The following is a 26,842-nucleotide window of genomic DNA, read 5'->3' as shown; positions in this document are numbered from 1 at the left end:
GGTGGGAAAACACATAATGGAATCAAACACTAGACTTGTTTGTCAAGATTTTGTGTTTAATATCTTATTGCAAAATTAAACGTTTGGGTACCCATTTGATTTTTGATCATACAAAATAATTCATGTTGGTCTATGTATAATACAAGTAATGACATTTAATTTGAGGTTTGATAAGACTTGCTCTCCTGTCCTTGCCTCTTCTAAGGGATTAGTTAATAAAGTCTTCCTGTGAACCATAACCCATCTCACCTCTCATCCTCCAATTCACCATCTACCAAGGGTTCAGGTCTCTGGGCCATCAGGCATCCCTAGGATTGTGTAGTGAGATCAGTGCAACAGGGAGGGCGATGTCAAGTGTAGGTGATCAGCCACATCTAATCATGTCCTGGGATAAAGTTAATTCTTAACATACAAGTCCAACATTATTGCACACAGAGTCAGAACATACAATAATTATAAGGCAGAAACCCATAAAAAACTTTGCAGGTTTAGTGCACGACTAAAGCACACTGCCAAGCTGTGGTGAGGACCTTAAAGTAATAGATGGTGGGCATTTCAGTGGCAGCATGTTCTGAAATATTTCTTTACACCAAAATGGATGATGATGATGATTTTACATTATTGTGAAATGACTCGAAAAAATGATTGGTTTTAGTCTAACTTGAATGGCTTGTTACAGAAGGTGTCTAGAAGCAGTTATCTAGCTAGTGATTCACTCCCTGACAACTCAAATTGAATTGTTCCACTGCTCTATGTCCGCTACATACTTTCAGTCTGAGACTGCCATCGTTTAAGTCATTTGTGGTGACTTCAAAACGAGGGGTGTTGTACAAAACAAAGTCATCAGCGATCGGATCGTCTCGAACCCCCAGGATCAAAGTCAATGACACATTTTCCAAACACCGCTTTACCCATGTGTGTTCTGGCTCTGGCCCAACCCATCGGTTTCTGGGACCAATCAGAATGGCTAGAATGTGTTTACGTTCTAAAAATGGTACCACATGAGGGAGGAGGATGTCTTCCCTGTAACGCACAGCATTGAAATTGCCTGCAATGGCAACAAGCTCAGTTCGATGATGCTGTGACACACCTCCCCAGACCATGACGGACCCTCCAGCTCCAAATCGATCCTGCTCCAGAGTACAGGCCTCGGTGTAACGCTCATTCCTTTGACGATAAACACGAATCTGACCATCACCCCTGGTGAGACAAAACTAAGAGCACTATTTGCCAGTCCTGTCTGGTCCAGCGACGGGGGTTTGTGCCCATAGGCGACATTGTTGCCAGTGATGTCTGGTGAGGACCCGCCTTCCAACAGGCCTACAAGCCCTCAGTCCAGTCTCTCTCAGCCTATTGCGGACAGTCAGCACTGATGGAGGGATTGTGCGTTCCTGGAGTAACTCGGGCAGTTGTTGTTGCCATCCTGTACCTGTCCCACAGGTGTGATGTTCGGATGTACCGGTCCTGTGCAGGGGTTGTTACACGTGGTCTGCCACTGCGAGGACGATCAGCTGTCCGTCCTGTCTCACTGTAGCTCTGTCTTAGGCGTCTCACAGTACGGGCATTGCAATTTATTGCCCTGGCCACATCTGCAGTCCTCATGCCTGCTTGAAGCATGCCTAAGGCACGTTCACGCAGATGAGCAGGGACCCTGGGCATCTTTCTTTTGGTGTTTTTCAGAGTCAGTAGAAAGGCCTTTTAGTGTCCTAAGTTTTCATAACTGTGACCTTAATTGCCTACCGTCCGTAAGCTGTTAGTGTCTTAACGACCGTTCCACAAGTTATTTCGATTTTTACGAATTATCTTTGAAAGACAGGGTACTGGAAAAGGGACGTGTCTTTCTTTGCTGAGTTTATAAGAAAATATACTGAGACTATCGGTCTCCACAACCCTAAAAGGAAACTCTCAGCTCAAGCATGGGCCAAATGTCTCCTCCCCTTCCAAAATTTGAAAGATACGAACCCCCTTGAAATCTTGTTTTGTCCAAATTATTAGTGATGAAAAAATCTGCACACTAGAACAAAGTTCCTTGTTAGTCGTTGCATCCCGCAGTCTGTTGACAGACTATGATACCATCCTATGTTGCGTGCATCTGTCCACGAGATGTTAGGCTAGAGGTACCCTCTGTGTGGGTGATGGGGGTTCAATGTTTGGGTAATACTACCCCCTTCATAGGTCTTCTGATTTTTCCACCTTTTATTTTTTAAACTCCTTTGCATAAATACTTCTGATGCATGACCAGAAGAACATATGTGTGCCTCTGCGATGAAGGAGATTCATATAATTGTTTCAATACTCTATCATCAGAGATCTGGTTTTACCTTCAATACTCAGTACTGTATTACCCAAATTCATTTTTACCTCAATCTTTGTGTACATTTTCAATCATTCATTCATCCAGATAAGGCATTTAGAGGCCTGGTTCTGACTGTGCTGTTGCATCCTACAGTTGAAGGTGGGGCTAATTTGAGAAACTTGACTGGTTGTATAGACTGGTGAAATGAGAATGGAAGACGTTCAACGTTGATGAATACAAATCTCAGACGTGTGGATAATTCATGTGGGCAAAAAGAAACAGAACATTTGAAATTAAAATAACAAATTGTGGTTTTAATAGCTCTCAGGTAACAGGTTCAGATCAACAAGCTGCATGTCAACTCACACATACTGTGTACACACACACACACACACACACACACACATCCTGATTCCAAGTGTTAGGCTGCCATGAATAATGATGAACTCTTGTTTGGTGAACTCTAACCTCTGACCCGGGCCTGACCCTGTCCTAGCTCCTGGTGAACTCCAGTCCCGCTGGACTCTATTCTGAAGTTTTTACTTCCCTCTGTTCAGATATACAGCTGTCAATAAGGAACACACAGGTCTCCTAGAGTTTGAGGTTCCAATCAGTCTTATTACTTTACTGGACTGCCACAGTCTCTATCATTCAAGCCACAATCACCCATGTAGGTCATTTAACACTGAGCTGTGTCTTAAACCTTCCTTTGAAACAGCAACAACTCCCGTCCAGATATCACTCCCGTTCCCTCATCCTCACCCACTAGCAACCTACCCTATCCCACCATACAGTATACAGTATCATCATGTCCCAACCCAATGGTTTGACTCCCTACACAACCCCCCCATCTCAGAAACTCCACATTCTGGAGCTCTGAGAACAGACTGCTGAGTAAGACATCTGAGTGACAGCCTGTAACTCCTCCTCTTCTCTTCTCTGCTCCTCATCCTCCTCACCTGTCCGCCATGACTCTTCATTGTGTTTTGGGCTTGGCACCACCAGGGGTTGTGTCAGGGGTGGGACCACCACCTTGGGCAATTCTGTGGAGACTGTATTAAAGAGAGGGGTCAATATCACATGATCTCATTTACTTTGGTCATTTGACAAAAGGTTATAGGTTTTTTCCATACCATTTCTCCAATACTGCCAGCCATTACAAATTGAGTAAATGTCAGTTATTCAGAAATAAGTTCAGGGTCTGCAGAGCTGCAATGGAAAACTACAGGAAGGATAGAGGAATGTTGCATTCCACCGCTGTGACGAAAGATGGCGCCATACTCACATGTCCTTGGCGTTGTCAACGTTGGCCTGAATTCCTGCAACGAAGCCGTCCACTTTTGCCTGGAACGTCAAAAGAGGTATTGGCGAGAAACTCACTTCATTTGAACAACTCAGTGAATAAATCAGGAGAGCAGTTGTCAGCAGCGTGAGTGAGATTTTACCTGGTGCTGCCTGTAGACCAGCGGTAGAGAGAATAGAGCGATCACACCTGGAGAAGAGGACAGAAGGGGAGGAGATGGCATGTGTTAAGCTTTCTGATTGAGTAAGTAGCTTCTTCAGACTAACAACATGGCATGCCCTTTTATTCAAATAAAAAGGCAGTTGATAAAACAATATAAGCCGGCCGTCTTCAACTGACGGGGTAGCCTACTGGTTAGAGCGTTGGACTAGTAACCGAAAGGTTGCAAGTTCAAATCCCTGAGCTGACAAGATACAAATCTGTCATTCTGCCCCTGAACAGGCAGTTAACCCACAGTTCCTAGGCCGTCATTGAAAATAAGAATTTGTTCTTAACTGACTTACCTAGTAAAATAAAGGTCCAATAAAAATAAAAAAATACTAGAAGTGCAATATTCAACAATGTCGGCATGCATCAGCCAATGGTATCAGTCTCTGCAGGACAAATGGCCATCATGATTATTGAATGGCAATTCAATAAAGTTATTTGAATACTGATTCCAACTGTGTCCGTGATTCTCACCAATGATGAGCACAGTAAGGCCATTACACAGGTCTCCCAGGAAAGTCACCAGGTACATCAGAGCCAGGAGCTGAGAAGAACAGGAGGAAACACAGTGAGCTCCACATACACAACGCACAATTTGAATGTACTCTCTGCAATAAAGCATAGCAAATTCCATCAAACTATAAATATATTTAGCAAATGATTTTTATCCATAGCAACTTACAGTCATGCATGCATACATTTGAAGTATGGGCGGCCCCCGGGATTTGAACCCACTACCCTGGCGATGCAAGCGCCATGCTCTACCAACTGAGTGGTACAGGACCGCCAAAGACTTAGAATGCATAAGCTTGTGGTAAATGTGTTGCAAAGAGTATCTTAAATAATCCCACAGCAACCCCCTCGCACCCCCTCAAAACCTTTCGTGAACTAACACTCACACTTGACTTTTCCCCCCTCCTTACTAGCTCGGACTTTCCCGATAGCTACTTTATTGAGGAAAAATGTACTTACTAGGACTGAGATATGTGGTTGTCCCACCTAGCTATCTTAAAATGAATGCACTAACTGTAAGTCTCTCTGGATAGGCGCGTTTGCCAAATGACTCAAATGTAAAATGTCAATGAATGCACGCATCATACAAATGAATGAGTACATATTTCCCAGATCATCCACCATAACCCTTGTGGAGTTGGTGTAATATAGCTCAGTGGGTTGTCACTTAGGGCCCATGCCCCCATCCTGAAACAGGACACCCCCCTCTCAGAGAAGACGAAACTCCTCTCGTACCCTGTAACTGGGTTAACAGCCACCTGTGTTCCATGTCACATACCGGCCAGGTCAGGGTTGAGACCAAGGGGGTGGCTTCTGGGGCTCAGGCTTAAGGCTACGTGGTACAGTCACACTGGCTCTCACTAACTGTGATAAGTCACACTAGGTACTCCTGCTGTAAATATACATTTACATGACTGTTGTTGATTTAATGTGCCAATGTTTACTTCTACTGTCCCGGGAAAACTGGAGAGAAAATGAACGAAGTCTAAAAAGAAGGTTTCTAGCAGAAACGTTGTATCATTACATAACGAACTGAGATTCAGATTAGAATTGAATTTGATTGAATTACTAGTCGGAAGTTTGCCGTACATGTTGTGTGACTCCGACAAGGGAACACGCTTCATCAATATGTCAGGACTGACCTAGAGTGTAACTGAAATACACACAGAGAAATGTCGTACATGTTCTGTATGAAGCACATACATAGGATGGGGAGAGGGAAAGGACGAGAATCTTTGGCAAACTGTTAAAAGTAACCTTTGCGTGAGCACTATGTTGTTTTAGCCTCCCCCCAAAAAAGGACACCGTTGCAATGCTTTGAGAGCTCTCAGGTATACTGGTAAGGGGACGATACAGTTGGACTACTTTCTTATTGCTACCCTTACAATGTGACGCATCGTCCCCGATGCCAATTCAATAAAATCCCAACGTTCTGCAAACTTGCAATTGCGCTTGCTGCCAGTTTGCTTGCATCACACTGCGATGCCGACAGAAACAAGGGAACGCTGAAAGCGGCGGGACCATATGTACACGATTATCACAATCATATGAACCACAGTGAGTTGTGGGTATGACAGCAGCGGTCTTTGATAGTGGTCTTGTTAGGAAACACAGTCGTCATTTGACAACGGTGGGCATGACAATGTCGTCATCTCCAGTGAGCGGGGAGGCAGGCTGATGCCAGAACAGAGCAGAGGAAGAGAAAAAGGTGGATAGAGAAAGAGGAGGGAGGGATGTCTGCTTGAAGGAAAGCGAGTCGAGAACAGACAGCTAGATGTAGTAAGGTTGAAGTAAATCCACAACGACAAGATGGCCTCATGGACTGGGTTCAAGAGACAAGGAGGAGAAGGGAAGGAGATGTAAAGAGAGAGAAAGGGCATGTTTTGAGGGACAAAAGGTCTATGCCATTCTGAAGAGCTTCCTTGTGTAAAAAGTTATTTGAACCTTAATAAGGATCGGCCCCTTTAATTTTCGCCTAAAATGACATACCCAAATCTAACTGCCTGTAGCTCAGGCCCTGAAGCAAGGATATGCATATTATTGGTACCATTTGAAAGGAAACACCTCACAGTTTGTGGAAATGTGAAAGGAATGTAGGAGAGTATAGCACAATAGATCTGATAAAAGATCTGGTACAATCATATTTGAAATGCAAGAGAAAGTATGTATTATTCCAGCCCAGGTGCAATTTAGATTTTGGCCACTAGATGGCAGCAGTGTATGTGCCAAGATTTAGACTGATCAAATGAACCATTGCATTTCTATTCAAAATTTTGTATCAAGACTTATTAATAACTTTTCATGTTCAAAACTGTGCACTCTCCTCAAACAATAGCATGGTCTTTTTTCACTGTAATAGCTACTGTAAATTGGTGCAGTTAGATTAACAATAATTTAAGCTTTCTGCCAATATCAGATATGTCTATGTCCTGGGAAATGTTCTTGTTACTTACAACCTCATGCTAATCGCATTAGCCCGCGTTAGCTCAACCATCCCGCAGGGGACCCACCAACCCTGAAGAAGTTTTAAGTGAATGAATGAGACTTGAGAGGAGCTCTTGAAGGAGAGCATATAAAAAAGGTACTGCCATATTCTGGCCCTTTCTAGACGAAGATCGATGAGATCCAACACCTAGGCAGCCTCACCTTGAGAGAGTCGAAGAGGTTTCCAACCAGGAGGAGATTCTTGAGTGAGTTAGCAGCAGAGACGACTGCAACGATGACCTTCTGCGTGTATTGGTCAGCCAGCTCCCCACTGAAACTGATATCCAAATCTAGATACGCCCTGAGGACAGAAAGAGAAGGGGGTAGAAACGGAGGGCGCATTAAAAGACAGAGTGATAGAGGGGGAGTGATGGAGAAAGAGGGAGATAGAGTTCAGGACCAATGGGAAAGGAGGAAAGAGGCAGTGTTGGATAGAAAATGAGCGATTGTCGCCACGAGCGTCATGACGCAGAACACGGTTTGTCGTCTTATGCCTCAATGATTTTCATCAGCACAGATATTCAAGTCAAAATGTCCTTTCGGATCACGATGGATGAATTCTATCAACTATTTTGTCACACAGCAGTGGTTAACCTAAAAGAAAACTGACGTTTTCTTAAAGACAAGCCCACCGGACTGTGATCCCAGACAGGATTTATTTTGGGAGGTGAGGGAATCCAGCCAATTAAGAACCTATTCCTGAATGCCACTCCCACAATGTTATTAGAGAAGAGAGGAGATAAACAAGAGTGGAAGGGAGTGGGGGATGAGAGGAAATAGGAGAGGAAAGGCGAGAAGAAATAGGAAAAGAAGAGGGAGGAGAGAGGAGAGGAAGAAGACAGGAATAAAGGACAAAAGAGGAAATATTTTTAAAAGAGCAGAGAAGAGGACAGACAAAGAGAATGGAGAGGAGAGAACATGATTACATTGAGAGAAGAGAACCCCCTCCAGGTGTAATAGGAACACTTCCCCACCCCCATTCTATCCCATCTCATGCCAGGTGGCCAGCCACTCACTTGAAGGGGGGCACTCCGTCTCCCATGTTGAGCACGTGCAGGATCTTATAGTAGAGGCTGACTGAGACGGTGAAGCACAGGGCGCCCAGGGAGATGGTGGAGATGACTGTGATGATGCTGAGCTGGAACAAGGACAGCAAACCCACCACCAGCCCTGTGAATACCATGCCTGTACGCTCTGTGTCCTTCCAGTAGATCAGATCCATCACTGAGGAGAGGAGGAGGAGAGGAGGGGAGAGCAGAGGAGCCAGAGAAGGATAGACGGGATGGAGAGGGGACGGAGAGGGGAATTGAGGGACGGAGAGTGGACGGAGTGGGGAATCGACAAGAGGGAGAATAGGTGGAAAAATAAGAAAGTTAGATGCATTGTCTACATGTTCAATTCAAGTATAAACCAATGAGAAACAGAGTGGAAGCCAACATGGTCTTCATTGAGGCAAGGTGGGGGAGGGGACAAGCCCATGCATCTGACACTTCCTCAGATTATTTTAGTTGGTTGCTAACGGCCGCAGGGACAGTCAGAGCTGCAAGAGTCTCTCCTCCTCCCTGTTCCTGCATATGTGCCTTTTACAAAAAACCCACAGCATCACCAGCCAGTCAGTTCCTGTTTGTCTCTGACTCTCCAGTGCTCAGTGGGCCAGAAGGCCTTTCAGCCGTGCGTAGGCAGAGCAGAGGGACAGTGGTCACCAGGCAGAGAGAAAACACAGACAGGAGCAGGGGGAGATGTCAAGTCTAGGCCTGGGCTTAATATAGCCTGCGCACTGTGTAGATGAAAGGAGAGAGAAGAGGAAAGAAAAGAGGAGAGGAGGGAGCAGGAACCCTGAATTTAAATGTTGCCTCGGAGAGCACCTGCTGACAATCTTCAAGCCCGCTTCCACCCCCTTTCTGCACCCTGTCCGTCTCCCTCGATCAGTCACCCAGCAACTGGAGCCACTGCAACTGGGCCGTCTCAGAGCCAAAATGGAGGCTCCCCTGGCCTGATCCCTCCATGGAATAAGTAGCAGTAGCTCCTAACCAACAGAGTAATTACAGCCAAAACACTGATAGCACAGTGTAATGAAGCTGAACTCGGAGGTGGTAAACTGTAGTGACAAAGACATGCGGTCGTTACTCCATGGCTATCAGTGTTATGAGTGAGCCTGGCCCTGGAAATTAGAATAGAGTGCACTGATACACCTGACCAGTAGGAGGACTATTTATAAACATTACCACACTATTAATACCCTCAAAGCCTTAAATCTGCCCACTGTCCCAACAGCTGGAACTACAGTACAGTAGCATACAGCTCTCTGATGTGTTGGCACTTTGCGACATTAACCAGCACATTGTAACACTGTTAAATGCACAGACCATGAAAAGGAAGAATACAAGTTATACTAACGCCGGGGTGAAACAAACCCCTCATTTGACAGTCAATAGATTGACTCTATACTAAGTCACAACTATATTGGTTAATGTTAATATAGTGATATAATGAACTCTGAGAATAGTAGAGACAATATGAAGTGGGAAGGGGAGTCACAGCAAATTAAAAGCCGTATTTGCCATAATCTTAGAGAAACCTCTCTATCTATGCCAAGTTCCGCATACTCTTACACCATGAGGAAATACAATGCAGCACTCCTCTGACTGATCTAACCACCACAGAGCTGAGCACTGACTGACTGACTGACTGACTGACTGACTGACTGACTGACTGACTGACTGACTGACTGACTGACTGACTGACTGACTGACTGACTGACTGACTGACTGACTGACTGACTGACTGACTGAATGACTGAATGACTGACTGAATGAATGAATGACTGACGGAATGAATGAATGACTGACTGACTGAATGAATGACTGAATGAATGACTGAATGACTCAATCTTTACTACAACATAATAAAATCACCAGTCAACCAATTCACAGCCTGACCTGGAATTTTATTTACCACCACAACCACAACCACGCAGGAAGTCCCAGAGTAGCCCTGTGAAACACCTTGGCTCTGCCAACCCTGCTGCCCAAAGAGGTAACCCTGTCAGATGGGGCACAGATCAGCTCATTACACTACTAGCCTCTTACCTACACACAAACAATCACATATATGGTCCCTACATGCTGTAACAAGCTACAACACAACTCTGGATGGTCACCACTAAGGCCAGAATGAGCTTTTCAAAGGATCAAAGAGTTTAATTTTTGTGCCATGGAAAAAAATGTTGCGATGCTGGTATCGTCAAAACCCTAGTCGCCACCATCTAAAACACTCCTTAGGACACTCTTAACCCGCCTGAAACAATCCCATCGATAAACAGGCAGACACACCTCTGCAAAGTTGGAACGGTCTCAAACACTCACTGGTCAGTGAGTGGTCAAAATCTCCCCAAATCTCCTCTCCAAAGCCACGGTCACTAAATGCACAGCTCTACACTGGACAGACGGGGTCAGTCCCTATATGTGGAAACGCCCCGACGGCTGAGGACGACAGGTACTGTAATTCTAACTGTGCCAATGTCTGAAACGAGACACTGCTTTGCCCATTCAATAGGTCACCTGCCTCCCCACCTAGTCAATTCACTGATAGATCTCAGTGTGCCGGCAGACACCGTCTCATAATATCTCCATCTTGTCTCTCTGAGCCCAGGGTCTTACCGTTAATGTTGGCCATTTTGGTTGCTGCTCAGGCGATCCCCCCTTCTCTCTGTTTGTCTCTCTCTCAGTCCCCCTGCTCTCTCCCTGCCACGCTGAGCTGTTTTTGGCCTCCCCTGCCCCGTCAGCAGTACAGAGACTTTTCACTCCAAAATAATCAGCCCAATAGGGCCCGCCCCCCTCAAGACTCATGTAGACTACAGCATAGATAGATAAGATAGATGCCAAATATATTCACTTGTTCACACGTAGTACACGCATATACTGTATATATTGACCTGAGACAGAGACAAATCTTGAGACACACACACACACACACACACACGTTGGTATACACATAGATAGCCATGGTGGATAACATAGAGACGCAAAGAGACATAACCACAGACAACGACGACACACAAACCCATTCAGAGGGAAAAAACACTCACACAGAGACAGAAAACGGACATGGACACAGACGGAGAATTACATAACACACTTATGTAAGCAGAGACAGGACAGACAACAGCTAGCAAAAGAGAAGGTATAGAAGTAAAAACACATTATTGTGAGATACAAACAGTACCGTCCTACCAGTATGTACAAACTCTTAGGGAAAAAGGGTTCCAAAAGGGTTCTTCGGCTGTCCCCATACAAGAACCCTTTTTGGTTCCAGGTAGAAGCCTTTTTCGGTTTCAGGTAGAACCCCTCCGTGGAAATGGTTCTACGTGGAACCCCAAACGGGTTCTATATGGAACCAAAAAGGCTTCTTCGAGGGGATCTGCTATTATGACAGCCAAAGAACCCTTTTAGGTTCTAGATGGCATGCGTGCGCAAATAACCTCTATTCAGATATGCATAGCGGTAGTCTAACCTGTAACCAGCTAGTCTAACCTCACAATAAACACGGGGAGTCAAATGTGTTCTGACATATCTGATACAGAAACCAGATGGTTTGCTTTACATGATCTAGAAACCCTTAAAGCCTGTCAACAGCTTGACCAGTCATTAATCACCCAGGGTCAGTGAGAGGGGGGTGGGCAGTACAGTACACCCAGCCCCCAGTCCACCCAGCCAGCCACCCCCCAGCCACCCCCCAGTCCACCCAGCCACCCCCCAGTCCACCCAGCCCCCAGTCCACCCAGCCGGGCCAGCCACCCCCCAGTCCACCCAGCCCCCAGTCCACCCAGCCCCCAGTCCACCCAGCCGCCGGGCCAGCCCCCCAGTCCACCCACTATAATAAGATTGGAGGATATGGCGGAGGTCCATATTGAGTGGCATCCCCCTTGAAGAGTCATCCATATCGACCATGGAGGCCAGAGAAGATAGATTTAATGTTTCACACTTGGTCTCTCTCTCTCTCCCTCTTTCCTTCACTGCCCTGTCTCACATTCTCTTTATCATGTGTACAGTGATCCAAGGGATACGGAAAGATTAGGGTGACAGCGTGTATGTCCCAGCAGACATACATACAGACAGAGCAGGAATGATTTTTGGTGGAATTAGCCCATTACCCCTTGACACAATGGAACACACAGGGCTCACAGCAAAAATATATTCCAGGGTCTATGTTACTCAGGCAGTGAGAGGGAATGCTTTGTGCTCTCGGCAGCATATCGAGGACAGAGATGGGAGGGAGGTAACGGGGTAGGGGTCACTGTCTTCCGGCAGATGGCATCATTCTAACACGACCGCGTTGCCATGAACTATCAGTGCAGACGCACTATCAGACGTAAGATAATGTAGCAGAAGTCAAATAGAATGATTTGGGCAAGGGGATGGTAGATGCTCAAATTGTAAAGGTAGTTCCAAGATAGGAAAGTCACATAAAAATAGGTAAGATGTGCTACAAACGTTACCTGCTATGTGGGTGCATATCGTAGGGCCTGATAGGTTGAGCACCGAAAACCACTGTTCGCTAACCAGCTCTTCCTGAGTGTTTCGACCAATGGAGGTGGAGGAAGTGGATGACACGTCATTGGTGAGGCCGCCTCTTGGTCTCACAGCCGTGAGCAGTGGGACGGTGGTTTCCATGGTTACGAGGGACTCAGGCTCAGGGGGTGGTGATGCTGCTGAGAAACAGGACACAAGGTAATTGTGACGAGGTCATTGCCCTGCATCAAGTTAGTCTACAGGCAGGTCGCAATAGATCAACTACAAATGTAATTTATCTAACGACGTCATTATTTACCTGAACCTCACCTACCTTACAATGAGCAGTGATTTAGCAATCTTATTAACAAAAGTGCTCATCCTGATCCTAAACAACAGGAGAGAGCATGCTGTCCAGGGAGTCTAAAGCACAGTGGTGTCTGACTTCATCTGTGGTCACACACACACACACACACACACACACACACACACACACACACACACACACACACACACACACACACACACACACACACACACACACACACACACAGTCACAGTTATGTACTATCAAATGGGACACACTTCCCATTTTCAAACATGGAGGTTACAACCATTTACCCTGGAGCAATATGCTCGCCCACAGTGTGATTTCAGGGTCTAGAAAGCCTGAAAAGATGCAGTATTTCCTGCTTTTATAAAAATGTAGCTCCATGCAGGTATATCTACCCTGATCCCATCTACCCACTCATCTCAGCCCCACCCCATCCCCACTGCCCCATAGTGGGCTCACCCTGGTGGCTGTCAGAGGGACTGTAGTGCTGGGGCTCCAGGGGCTCTGTCTCCTCTCTCTGGGTCTCTGTGTCCCTCTCTTGAGGTTCAAGCTCAGTATCTAGGAGAGAATCCTGGACTGTCACAGTCTGTGTGTGGACATCCCTCTCCCTTTCCTCCCTCTCCTCCTCATCCTCTAGGGTGAGGAAGATATGGGGGTCCCTCTCCCTTTCCTCCCTCTCCCTCTCCTCCTCATCCTCTAGGGTGAGGAAGATGTGGGGGTCCCACTCCACGTCGGGGGAGTCCAGGGGGAGGAGCGATTCCACGGTGTCCGTGCGGATCAGGGAGGTGCGGCCTCCCCTGGCCCCGCCCCTCCGCCGGCTCCCTGACGATGAGTCACGATGATGTCGTGAGGCTCCGCCTGCCTCGGCCTCGGCGATGGCGATGTAGGAGAAGGTGGGCTCGAAGGAGTTCTGTCTTGGGGTCCCCCAAATGGAGGGGGATGAAGCTCCACCGTCATCATCCTCCGGACCCCCGTCTTCTTCGTCAGACCACTCCCTGGCCGTCTGCAGGTCGTACAGCTCAGACTCCTCATTCCCACCTGGAGGGAACAGGCACAGGAAAAGTCTTAAAGTAAAACCTACATTGATTTAAGTATTTTTGTGTTTTTATATTTGTTATCCGGTCCTGTGTCAATGTTATATGTTGAAAATTGTGTCGGCTTTCATGACAGAAAACCTATACATTTAGCTATAGACTACAGCGAAATCGTTCATCCTAGGAGAAAGCTATACAAGCACGCAATGTCATTCCATAGACATCACACGTTCTGTGGCGTTAATGTCTACGGAGGAGCCGTTTGACGTCGCTTTCTCATCTACATATCCTCTGATGTCTTTGAGCGCTGAGTTGAAAGCCCAATGAAGCACAACATGCTTTGTCTGAATGAGAGGGCAACATCCAAGAAGGTGCAAGACACTTTTGATGGGAGTAATCTTTCCAGATCTCATTATTCCAAAAGGCTACAAAAGCATTCAAGCAAACAAATGGACACAATCAACTTCAGGTTAGACCTGTAGACATGTCATGGTATGCTTTTTTTTTCTCCAAATGATGATTCTCACATACAAAGTCCAATCATTCACACAGTCCATTTCTAAACCTCTACTGTATGTATGCATTGTGTGATGTTACCGTCAGTGCAGGGAGGTGTTGAATCAGGTGTGGAGGAGACAGAACCATATTCCTCTGGAAGAAAAATAAGAAGATTAATCAGAGACATGCCTATTACCATTGGCTGGGGAACTATCATAACCACAGTTGTGAAATGTACAGTGCAAAACAGACCATTTGTATCTTAAAAACGGATTAAGGACTGCCGTTTGGCCACTCTTATGTGAAAGTGGAGACACTTCTATAACGTCTATGTCTACAACTCCTCTCTTCCTTCTATTTCTATGTCTGCAACTTTTCACCAAGGCCTATTTGCATGTAAGGCTGGAGAGCAGACACTATCGAGATAAGTTTCCCTCTCAATATAAAGCATTGCATCACATTCAAAAGCATTACCACACATAGCCTATTCTCAGACAGATTACGTGCTTCCAATCATGTAAATGTGTTTCTATAGTGTCTCAATACATTAAAATGAGATTGAGAGAATAAATTTAAATGGTTGCATTTATATTTTTTAGGAGAATCCATGGCTCAAATCCAGGTATTTGAGTAGCCTTTTTCTAAGCCACTACCCAGTCTTTAAAAGCAATTTCATTGGTGTTTGTATACGTTATACTAACAGCTAACTATGTCCCCTGTCCTACAGTAGAGATCAGCTCTGGCAGAGCAGGCAGGGGGGAGGCCTTAACTACATTAGCTAGCCTGCTGCCTCAGATCATCCAATACATCAAGCAGCTGGTAACTGTAAAAGAAGCCCTGGCTAAAATGAAAACACCTGCACACACACACACACACACACCCGGTGCTCAGTCAATGAAAACACACACACACAGCCTACACACCCTGAGAACACACACACACACACACATCTGCAATAGGTCTCTACAAAGGAAAAGAAAAAGGTGTGTCTGCTACAACACTGCATCAATCCATCCGTTCAACCGTGTCTTCATCAAGGGAGGGAGTGAGAGAAAGAGAGGGAGAGGGGAGATCGATGGCCACGCATATGGCTATTACAGATGCTGTACAGATATATGGGGATGCGAACGACAGACAGACAGTCAGAGAAAAGCCGACACACTCACTGCAGTGGGAGAATCCTAGAACCTGGCCCATGCTCCATCAAGGCACTGCTGGGCCCATCCAGTCTGGAAGCCCCCCTCTCTTCCTCTGGATCTCTCTCTCTCGCTGCTCTCTCCCTCTTCCACCTCCCTCCCTCCGTTGTTCCACCGATGCAGCACTGCTGTTTCTCTCTCTGGCTCTCCCTCTATGCACCCTCCCCGTCCTTCTCTGGCTCACGGGCCCCTCCCTACCTCCTTCTTCATGCTCTCTCTTTTCCCCTCCCTCCCTCTCTTGCTCTCACATCACTATGACGGCAGGGGAGCAGCACAGGCAGGGCAGAGCTGTGTGTGTGTGTGCATACGTGAGCGTGAGTGTGTGCGTTTCTCTCCTTCCATTCATGACTAATCATTAGTGTGTGCATCCAGCCAGGTGGAGTATATCTCTCTCTGCATTTTACGGGGCGTTGTATTTTTAATTTGTATTTATTAGGGATCCCCTTCCTGGGGTCCAAGATGATTGGTAGTGGTGGTGATAGTGGGCATGGCCTTGTTGCATACACATGACAAAGGGAAACAGAGAGCTCACTACAAATACATGTCCTTTTGCACCCTCCCACACACAGACAGACATACTGTATGCCTTACTGGGTGTTTTGAATAACCACCATGTGTGAGACTGCTAGGTAAAGCAGAAGGGTGCATTTGTAGATTTGCCTGGTGGCAGTAAGCAGCCGTAGCAACAGCACATACTGTATGTAACCCAGCTCGTTGTAGCCCTGGTGTGCTGCCTGAAGCTGCTTCTGCAAATGATTGGTCACATGACATGTCAGCTAAATCATCCTGCTCCTGTATGTCACTGACTGTTCAGGCTTGGACAACATATAAGGGGGAAATGACATGAAATATAGACATTTTCTCCATTCAAAAACACATGAGGCTATAAAGTGCACTTTCTGGCAGGTGCAATACACTGAGTGTACAACACATTGTGTCAGCACATTCCTAATATTGAGTTGTACCGTCTTTTGTCCTCAGAACAGCCTCAATTCGTCAGGGTATGGACTACAAGGTGTTGAAAGTGTTCCACAGGGATGCTGGCCTGTTGACTCCAAAGCTGCCCACAGTTGTGTCAAGTTGGCTGGATGTCCTTTAGGTGGTGGACTATTCTTGATACACAAGGGGAACTGTTGAGTGTGAATAACCCAGCAGTATTGCATATCTTGACACACTCAAACCGGTGCGCCTGGCACCTACCTAACCCCGTTCAAAAGCACGGGGTATAGGTCCAACACCATCATTAAGTTTGCTGACGACACAACGGTAGAAGGCCTCAATGACAACGATGAGACAGCCTATAGGGAGGTCAGAGACCTGGCAGTGTGGCAAAAGAACAAGACAAAAGAGATGATCGTGGACTGCAGGAAAAGGAGGGCCGAACATGACAGTCACATCGATGGGGCTGTAGTGGAGCGGGTCGAGAGTTTCAAGTTCCTTGGTGTCCACATCACCAACAAATGATCATATCAAACACACCAAGAAAGTCGTGAAGAGGGCACGACAATGCCTTTTCCCCCTCAGGAGAAAAGATTTGCCATGGGTCCCCAGATCCTCAAAAAGTTCTACAGCTGCACCATCGAGAGCATCCTGACCGGTTGTAATCACTGCCTGGTATGGCAACTGCTTGGTATACAACCGTAAGGCGCTACAGAGGGTAGTGCGTACGGCCCAGTACGTCACTGGGGCAAAGCTTCCTGCCATCCAGGACCTCTATACTACATGGTGTCAGAGGAAAGCCAAGAAATGGTCAAAGACTTCAGTCACCCAAGTCATAGACTGTTCTTTCTGCTACCGCACAGCAAGCGGTACCAGAGTGCCAAGTCTAGGTCCAAAAGGCTCCTTAGCAGCTTCTACCCCCAAGCCATAAGACTGCTGAACAATTAATGAAATGGCGACCTGGACTATTTGCATTTCCTCCGTAACTTTCTCACATCAGTATTCACAATACATTCAGGATTATCCACATTAATGTAGAAGTGTTCAGAAACATCTTCTCTTCTTATGACACAATACATTATTTACCATTCAGTTCCTATTGGGCAAAACATAATCCGTGTCACGTGTGCTCCCTCTCCGGCCTCTAGGTCACCAAGCTTTTCGTTAGAGCACACCTGTCACCACCGTTACACGCATAATGACACTCACCTGGACTCCATCACATCCTTGATTACCTGCCCTTTATTTTATTCCCCAGTCGTCATTGTTCCTGTTTTATGTCGATGCGCTGTTTGTGTTTCTGGTTTTGTTCATTTATTTCTTAAACGTATTCACTCCCTGAACTTGCGTCCCGACTCTCAGCGTACATCTGTACAATCCGAAACGCAACCAAAATAAACTGTAAATACATCCAACAAGTTTGTAGAGCCACAAGCTTGATGTAGTCACATGGTAAGAATATGGGACCAAATACTAACGTTTCGACTACTTTAATATACAAGTGAATTTGTGTAAAAAAATAAAATAAAACACGTCTTCAAATGGGGGGAATAGATAAAGCGCACTCATTTCTAAATGGTAAAACACGAGAAATACCCTCAAATAAAAGGTGACATTTCAGTACTGTCACCTCATCTGAATCATTTGATCTCCAATCCAAAACGTGGGAGTATAGAGCGAAATTTACACCGTTTAGCTTCACTGTCCAAATAAATACAGGCGAGTGTAGGTTACTTACTCATTCACTTCTGTACCTGACCGCCATAGAGCGGGTTCCATCCCCAACCTGAACAAATAACGCGACATATAACGGGCTCTATAGATAGCGTGATCAGCTCCCAACCTCATGTATACACAATTTTAAATCCAGTAATCTACAAGACCACGCCAGAATGACTGCATCTAAAATAGGTCAGAAACTGCAAATGCACGCCAGGTAATTATCTTAAGAGAAACAGCGGAGGTGGATGAGGAAATGCCTACACTTATACCATGTGTGTGTGGCATCGTGTTAAAGAGAAAGAGAGTGGCGGACTATATTCAGTGAATAAATTGCAAACAGTTCTGAACATAAACTGCAGGGATCTAGTTAGAATGAGCTCTCCCAACTCTCTATCTGTCCACCGTGCTGCTATGGAACGCTGACAGGCTCATAATCCATACTGTTCATTCGGTCATGCAGTGCTAATCTAAGATCCCTCGCAGGTTGGAGATTAACTAGTAGCAGAGCGAGAGAGAGAGGCAGTGACCATAGATTTAGGCCAATAGCATCACAGGGCAAACACTGGCCAGGGACAGGAGAGAAAGAGCGGTAGAAAGACAAGAGAAGGAGAGAGAGTGGGCGCCATACAGACATACAGACAACACATACACATTGAGACAAACGCTAGGAATCCAGAAACTACGCCCACAAGCTAGTTTTACAAAGACAAGGATGGCCACCACGATTTCTGCCAGTATCTAGTGAAGCCCACCTGAACACAACTCTACAGTCCGGAGTTGACACATTGTCCACGTGCTCAGCGTGTCCAGTGGCTTGTGACGGAGCTAAACCCACTGCCCTGGACCTGCTGCGGGGGACACAGACTGGGAGAAGGAGGAGAGAGGGGAACAAGAGGACCAGTGCCAGGTCAGGAAAGAGACTCGAGCGGCACCTCCGAGGAGCCATGAGGACAGCCAGGCGGGCCAGCACCGTGGAGGTGCCCTCCTTCCTCCGCCAGCTAGCCAAGGAGACAGAGAAGATGGTCACCTTCTTCTTTAAGGGGGGACAGAGAGATGGCCAGGAGGGGAGCGAAGAGGACTTCAGTGATGAGGATAATGGGCCGAGCGTCTACCTGGACCGGCCCGTCCTGGATAAACACACGGCCGAGGGGAGGTCTCAGTGGGGGGTGAACTATGCAACGGCCAGCATGCAGGGCTGGAGGGCGCAGATGGAGGACGCCCACACCTGCATGCCGGAGATGGGAGGGGAGCTGGCGGAGTGGGGCTACTATGCAGTGTTTGATGGACACGCTGGCAACACGGTGGCACAGTACTGCTCCCATAATCTGCTGCAACACATCCTCGCTACAGGTACCAAATTGGGCCGCGCACTTTGACTAACTGATGGATAATCATTGTTGGCAGCCTCATTTATTTTCACTTGAAGGGAATATGTGCAAGCATTTATTTGGGCAAGTTGGGAAGCATTTTACGACACCTATTTCCAGTGTGTGTTCCACAGACAGATATTGTTTGATAAATCAATGAACAACTCTGTCTTAGGCATGGGTGTCTTCAATTTGAGCAATGACAAGGTGCCGTTGTGCTGTAGGCTATGTGTATGGTGTATGAGGGAGAGCGTGATCTTGATCTTGAATACCAAAGACATTGTCTCTCTTGGTTTTACATTCTAAACATAAACGTGGTAGCACAACATGGCTAACAGCTGTTGTTGTTGAAAACCTCTTGATCCTTATTCTTGGCCCGAAGTATGAGATACTTAATCTGACACTTGAGCATACAGTGTCTCCTACTTAACTCAAGACAAACGTTTAATCCTAACCTACATGGCATTAATTAAAAATAATGCCACGAGCAAGACAGACAGTCACCTCAGAGGACTACAACACAATTTGAGCTCTGAGATTTGGGCTCTGGCAGGGCACAGTGGGCATTTGTCCCCTAGAACCAAGCTGGTAAGGCTGGGGGTCAAATAATTGTATTGTAACTATGTGTAGTTATCCTGTAGTTGGCCAGACTGTAGTTAACTTCTGCATGTCAATTTTAGGCAGCGAGACCTAATTATGCTTATTTGTCACATATAGGCCAGGTCGTTAACTCGTATTGATCTCTCCTCCAGGGCGCGTAAAGGCACAGGAGGACCCTGACGACGTGAAGGAGGGGATCGTCGAGGGCTTCCTGGCCATTGACAGCCACATGCACACACTGACGCGCCAGGAATGCTGGGAGCGCAGCGGCTCCACGGCGGCCGCCGTCATGCTCTCGCCGCAGTACGTCTATTTCGTCAACTGTGGCGACTCGCGGACACTCCTCTGCCGCGACGGCCAGGTCATCTTCTACACGGAGGACCACAAGCCCTTCAACCCCAGGGAGAAGGAGCGGATACAGAACGCGGGCGGCTCGGTGACCCAGCATAGGGTGAACGGCTCCCTCGCCGTGTCCAGGTCCTTGGGAGACTTTGACTTTAAGGAGGTGGACTGGAGGTCCCAGACTGAGCAGCTGGTCTCCCCAGAGCCAGAGGTGTACGAGCTGGAGAGGTCCCCGCAAGACGAGTTCCTCATAGTGGCTTGTGACGGAGTGTGGGACGCCATTGGCAACGAGGAGCTGTGTGCGTTCGTCCATAGTCGCCTGCAGGTGTGCGATGACCTGAGGGAGATCTGCAACCAGGTCATTGACCTCTGCCTCTATAAGGTCAGTGTATAAATGATCAGATCCCACTACATGCAGAATCACACTGATCCTAAACCTCTGCCTTCTCTATATGGGTACATATGCAGGACCAGAGTATAAACTTCAAAAGGGGTACACTCACACTCAATAATTGCCAAAGTGAGTAAACTGCAACAATGACCATAACTGGACATTGTATGGAATGTCAGAGGGTGCTGGAGGTGAGAGGGTTAAGAGGACTTTGGCAGTATCTTCAGGCAGTGATATCATCCCCACGGCCTTGGCTGTCCTCTCCCTTCCTGGAGTCCTGGAGACTAATACCATTCCAATTCTCAGTGTTTAGATCAGGCAGAGGATTTAACAGCAGGACACAGCCAGGTTGGTACAGCAAGGTGACTTACGCTGCACTGCAGGGTCTCCTCGATAGACAATGGCCATTTTTCTAAATACAGTCTAAATATTGTCTTTGATTCAAGATGATTCTTTTTTGAAGATGATTCTCATTTTATCGTGGAGTCCTACTGAGACAAAGGTCTATTTTACAGAGGAGCCCCGAATGACATAAATTACAGAAAATGTACACATCAAAATATAAATACAAAATGCAAGCAGAAAGAAAGAAAAACGCGGTCATAAAAAAACAAGACATTGATCAGTAATAAGATCCTCAAACAGCTTTCTGAATTGCCCCAGAGGCACCATCACATCCAATTTAACAACATTCTCAAGATTCTTCCACAAATGAGGTAGGAGAAAACTAAAAGCAGATGTACCTAACTCAGTAGAGACCAAAGGAGACCCGGGGTTGGTAACTCGAATGTCTAAAGTTTAGTAATGATGTCTGGTAGAGTGGGACCTTTTTGTGAAAAGGGCTTTTTTAACTGAAAACATAGCATAGACTTTCTGGTAGAGAACGCAGTGATGACATCACAGAGGGCCAATGCAGTGATGACATCCCCGAGGGCCAACCGACTTTCTGGTAGAGAATGCAGTGAAGACATCACAGAGGGCCAACCGACTTTCTGGTACAGAATGCAGTGATGACATCACAGAGGGCCAACCGACTTTCTGGTACAGAATGGAGTGATGACATCACAGAGGGCCAACCGACTTTCTGGTAGAGAATGCAGTGATGACATCACAGAGGGACAACCGACTTTCTGGTAGAGAATGCAGTGATGACATCACAGAGGGACAACCGACTTTCTGGTAGAGAATGCAGTGATGACATCACAGAGGGACAACCGACTTTCTGGTAGAGAATGCAGTGATGAGTGCTAAAATTGTCGGCCGTCATAAAGCGCGGCGCGTCATGACAGACTGCATCTAACGGCTTTAATGAAGTGGCATCTGCGTTCATCTCGATGATGTCGCAATACTCTAGGACCCAAAGGAACTTAGACTGAACGTTCGGCTTTCTACTATTTAGCCAAAGAGGCAGGACCCATTTCTGTCGAAGAAGACCACTTTTATTCTCAGCGTCTTAACTAACTCATCAATATGCTTTTTAAAAGACATCCTTTCATCTATCCAGGTGCCCAGATATTTCTAAGGGACACGATCAATATGGACACCATCTAAAGTAGATGTTCTCAAATCATCAGTTATTTTTATGCACTCTACACAAAAGGGGTCCACAAATGGTATTAGGCTGTCCCCATAGGAGAACCCTTTTTGGTTCCAGGTAGAACCCTCTGTGTAAAAGGTTCTACATGGAACTAAAAAGGGTTCTACCTGGAACCAAAAAGGGGTTTTCAAAGAGTTATCCTATGGGGACAACCGAAGAACCCTTTTAGGATCTAGATAGCACCTTTTTTCTAAGAGTGTAGAGAACTATATAGACTTTGTTTTACCTGCACTCGATACTAATTTCAGGTCAATAAAGTTATTCTGTAATACAATGAAGGCAGACTGTAGTTCAGAGTGAGCCTGGTCAACCGCGGGGGTAATAGCATACACAACATCGGTATACAGCGTAGGTAACACTTTTTTTTTAACAGACAAGTTGATCTTGTTAACGTAAACAGTTAAAAGTACACAACCCAGAATGTGACTCCTGCAAGACACCTTTCGTAATATCCAGAAAACCTGATTTAACACCATCAGTAGATACATATTGAGTTCTATATATCATTTCATTTTGAAACTGGTTACATGCAGCCTGGTCTAGGACAATTGAGGAAAGCCTCCGAATTAGCCGTGAGTGATCAATAGTATCGAAAGCATTTGACAGGTCAATGAATAGGGCAGCACAATGTTGCCTTTTATCCATATAGTTAACCACATCATTTATAACTAGGGTTGCAGCAGAGATGGTGCTATGACCTGGTCTTAAACCTGACTGATGTACATTTTTAGAATACATTTGAAAGATAAGAAAGATCTTAGCTGAGAATTAATCAAGGATTCTAATATTTTAGATAGGCAAGAAAGTTTAGAAATAGGGCTCTAATGATTTAGGTCACAAGGGTCACCACCTTTGTGAAGGGGAGTACATGATGGCACTCATCACTGGACAGGGTGTGTGTTGAAGGGCCTACATCATTACATACCTAATGTACCAAGCATTATGTAAGCAGTTATCTTATTCAGGTCTGCTTAGGCTGGTTAGGACTTACCTTGGCACAACCTGTGCCTGTCCTCTAAATAGCAGGATTATGAGAGGGAGCTATAGAGGGAGGAAGAGAGGGACAGGTGAGGGCAACACAGTGGATTATGGGTTGTGTGTGTGTGTGTGTGTGTGTGTGTGTGTGTGTGTGTGTGTGTGTGTGTGTGTGTGTGTGTGTGTGTGTGTGTGTGTGTGTGTGTGTGTGTTAGACTGTCAGGGTCTCAAGGCCACACCAGCTGGGAGCTAAGGCCTATTAACCTGGCCAAGAAGAGCCTCACTTTATCAATGGCAACAGAACAGGCTTACCTCCTTGGAGTCTGTACTTCAGCTAGGTGGGTTTTTGTTGTAGCACACAGCGAACCTAGCTTCTCAGCTCTGTGACATGACATCACAATAACCAATTAGTCCCCATAGAGATCCTATTAAGTTACTAGAGAGGCTATGTCATGACCAATCACAAGTCCAGAATGGGGTGAAATGGCAGCCATCTTGATCAGGGAGAAATCCAAAACCAGTCTAATTGGAATGAATGGCAGTAGAGGCATAGGCGATGCATTTCCTGCTTTTACTTATGAAGAAATGTAAGACATGATGTTTCATAAATTGTGTAATAGAATTATAGTCAACCTAAAATATTGTCATATAATTATAAATACTGTTTATACAGGTTTATACAAATGTATGAATAGACTCTAAAATATATGTAAACAGACAAATGTCTCGGATTTAGTTTTTGGGGAAAGCTGTGAGCGCTATTATATGATACAATATCAGTACTTGTTGAGTTTACAACTTGTGTAAGACCTATCATTAACTGATTTGAGCCAGTGTATGGCTGTGGATTGACTGCATTGTTTGAATGGAATATTGGCATATTAATTCATGGAATCACTCCTCTAAAACTGGCTGGCTAGCTAGCTAACACACATACAGTGCAGATAAATTCTTCACATTCATTGTTTTACACAATATCTTATCACAGCACTGGCAAACCATGGCTGAACTTTGGACCATTGTTATATTTTAGCCATTTAGTATCCATAGCGACTTATGTCCATTCTGGTATTCTAATTCTTAATTCTACGTCCCACTGTTCCATTGTGACCCGTTTACAAAATTCTGATTTCTGCTCTCTGTCAGTACACAATTATGACATCACAATTTCCCTCCACCTGCAGGGCCATGTACAAATCTTCCCAGCTGAAAAGATTTTTACATGACACAGTGCACTTTGAGACTTCACAGTCCTGTTCTCTATTGTGATGTCATAATGACACTTATTTTATTCTCTGTTCACATTATCATTAAGCATGCAAAGAATATTCCTCATCGTCACATTATTCCTCGAGTAAACCATCAATAGTGGCAGCAATATGACAGCTTTTTCGCCCCCATGACATTTCATTTAGCTTTTCAATGTTTGTGGTAACAAATGACATTATTGAAATGAATCATACGCCAACAATGTTTCCTATTCATATAAAATATTGGCTTATGCTTATCTTACAAGAGCTCATAGAACTGTGCCTATATCCAGCAAAGGCATTATTCCTGCACTGCCTCTTTGTCGCCCCCCACAGGGTAGTTTGGACAACATGAGCATCATCATCGTGACCTTCCCTGGTGCACCCCAGGTGTCACAAGAGGCCCTACAAAAAGAGGCCGAGCTAGAGACAATCCTCGAAGCCAAAGTGGAAGGTAGGTATTTCGATGGGCTTGAGTTGCGGTTAAGCTTACTATGCGACTCGAAACCATCTTGGCGTGGCCTCACTCACAATAGGCTTTCATATTAATATGGCATCACACCACATCAAAACGAAACTTGATAACAATAACAAGAGCGCTGAGACAATGGCAGCTTAATTCTCCCCTCTGACAACAGGGACCGATCATTACGTAACTCTCTCCCTTTCTCTCTGTCTGTGTGTGTGTAGAGATTGTCAACTTGCTAAAGTCACGGGACAAGGACCCTGACCTGCTGTACGTGATGAAGTTTCTGGTCTCTGAGGACATACCTGGCCTGCCACCAGGGGGAGGAGTCACCAGCAAGTAAGTCACTCAATCACATGACTCACCAGTAAGGGGTCGAAAAGTGACAAGAGGCCTAGATCCGTGTGAATAAATGAGTAATTGTTTATATTAAATGTTCATCATTTGTCATAACTTTTTCTCTTTTTCCTTTGCAGAAGAGACTGTGTCATCTCTGCATATCAGAAGTTTGTAACACCCTTCAGATCTCTGGAACCAATGGTAGGAGAAGACCAAACATAGTGCAAGAGCGTGCCCTCTGTCTCACTAAATACATAAGCGCAAACTGGACTAAAATGTAACTACGTTACTTCCCCCCCCGACACGTAATTGACGTGTCGCATTCCAGGACATCAGAGGATCTGAAGAGTCCAACTAGTCGTATCCATGGAAATGTATTCTTCAGCCTCGCGTATCCATGGCGACCATTTAGAATTGGGGCCTCCGCTTTTCAGCTGAGCAATCAGCCAATAGCTAAATAAAGAACTATGGTGGGAGGGGGTGTGACCTGGGCCTGCCCTTAGCCAATCATCTCTTCTCTGTTCCTCATTTGCACTGTCTATCAATAAGTCTACTGTACCATCAGATAATATCAAATAGTTAGCATTATTCCAGTAAGGGAAGAATTACATATTCCAAAACTATTCTTTAAAAAACATGATAATTAGATATAATATTTATTAACTTTCTTACTTTACACTTTACAGTGCCTGGGTAGTTAATTCACTTCAAGACTAGAAGCTTATGAATAAGGCTGATCATGTTATTTCATTTAAAAATCTAACGGATATGTTTAAGCAGTGTGCAACTCCATACTGCCGCAACAAATTCAATTGAAAAAAAAAACCCTTCAACCATTGCAGACCAGTGAAGGCTCCGATATGCATGTGTCCTGTGATGGCATGGCCTACACTAAATAATCTGCATAATCCTGTGAGGGACCATAGGTGACAGGAATAGATGTGTGTCATGACGATGATGGACACCACATCATATGTCCAAGGGTGTGTGAATGTGTGTGTGTGTGTGAGTGGATAACATGGGCTGTGGGATTATTAGCACACACACTGTAACCTTTTGCAGTTTGGAGCACAGACGCTCACAGTTAGACACAATTTAGACCCGTGTGACAGGTAAAGGAGTACAGCTACAGGTAAAATGTTCTTCTGCTTTTGAAAATAAGCGGCTTTTTGCTGTTAGCACGTTTTTCTTTTCGATTACATGTCATTGTGCTGCCTTACAAAGCTCTCTGTTGCTGTACAGTTACTTAAATTCCTCCTTCGGATCACACCAAACGGGTGGACATAGTAGCTGTATTCCATGACAGAGGTCAGAGGTCAAAAAGAGCTAGACTCCGTGTGAATTCTATGAAATCGGGAGGAAGTGGGATCCAAGAGCGCAACAGATTACCATGAGGACTTTCACAAATGTATGTCAGTGATTTGATGACTGTATGGGCATCGCATTTTAAGCCCTTAACTGACCCAAGGGGTAATAAAT

The 26,842-nt window shown here is 45.5% G+C and overlaps 2 protein-coding genes across 5 annotated transcripts; one reads left to right on the top strand and one right to left on the bottom strand.

Moving 5' to 3' along the window:
- Positions 1-2,589: 2,589 nt before the first annotated feature.
- Positions 2,590-18,071, bottom strand: LOC112265081 (reticulon-2). 4 transcript variants are annotated; one of them, XM_024442117.2, is made up of 10 exons: positions 18,053-18,071; positions 14,279-14,332; positions 13,107-13,685; positions 12,301-12,513; positions 7,820-8,027; positions 6,966-7,104; positions 4,281-4,350; positions 3,742-3,788; positions 3,582-3,640; positions 2,590-3,348 (listed from the first exon to the last, which is right to left on the bottom strand). In XM_024442117.2, the coding sequence occupies exons 1-10, from the start codon at positions 18,054-18,056 to the stop codon at positions 3,273-3,275; spliced, it is 1,449 nt and encodes a 482-aa protein (XP_024297885.1). In that variant the 5' UTR covers positions 18,057-18,071; the 3' UTR covers positions 2,590-3,272. The 4 variants fall into 4 exon arrangements, with proteins under 4 accessions (XP_024297885.1, XP_024297883.1, XP_024297884.1 ...); XM_024442115.2 differs by lacking the exon at positions 18,053-18,071 and adding an exon at positions 15,346-15,489; XM_024442116.2 differs by lacking the exon at positions 18,053-18,071 and adding an exon at positions 15,346-15,489 and having other exon boundaries at positions 12,301-12,510.
- LOC112265082 (protein phosphatase 1A-like) lies at positions 17,478-26,214 on the top strand. Its single transcript, XM_024442120.2, has 5 exons — positions 17,478-19,386; positions 20,156-20,727; positions 24,895-25,012; positions 25,249-25,363; positions 25,501-26,214. The coding sequence occupies exons 1-5, from the start codon at positions 18,981-18,983 to the stop codon at positions 25,583-25,585; spliced, it is 1,296 nt and encodes a 431-aa protein (XP_024297888.1). The 5' UTR covers positions 17,478-18,980; the 3' UTR covers positions 25,586-26,214.
- Positions 26,215-26,842: the final 628 nt, after the last annotated feature.

The sequence above is a fragment of the Oncorhynchus tshawytscha genome, linkage group LG13 (assembly GCF_018296145.1).
Source record: "Oncorhynchus tshawytscha isolate Ot180627B linkage group LG13, Otsh_v2.0, whole genome shotgun sequence".
Classification (NCBI taxonomy): Eukaryota; Metazoa; Chordata; class Actinopteri; order Salmoniformes; family Salmonidae; genus Oncorhynchus; species Oncorhynchus tshawytscha.
The sequence above is the reverse complement of the archived record's forward strand: the minus strand, read 5'-3'. Positions and strand labels throughout refer to the sequence as shown.

Bases quoted from the DNA above. Each gene is read 5' to 3' on its own strand.
- LOC112265081 (XM_024442115.2), bottom strand. From the start codon at position 15,376: ATGGGCCAGGTTCTAGGATTCTCCCACTGCA. The intron at 12,514-13,106 runs GTGAGCCCACTA...CCTGTTTCTCAG, and splicing joins TCCCTCTGACAGCCACCAGG to CAGCATCACCACCCCCTGAG. The intron at 3,641-3,741 runs GTAAAATCTCAC...TTGACGTTCCAG, and splicing joins TGGTCTACAGGCAGCACCAG to GCAAAAGTGGACGGCTTCGT.
- LOC112265082 (XM_024442120.2), top strand. From the start codon at position 18,981: ATGAGGACAGCCAGGCGGGCCAGCACCGTGGAGGTGCCCTCCTTCCTC. The intron at 20,728-24,894 runs GTCAGTGTATAA...CGCCCCCCACAG, and splicing joins TTGACCTCTGCCTCTATAAG to GGTAGTTTGGACAACATGAG. The intron at 25,364-25,500 runs GTAAGTCACTCA...TTTCCTTTGCAG, and splicing joins GGGGGAGGAGTCACCAGCAA to AAGAGACTGTGTCATCTCTG.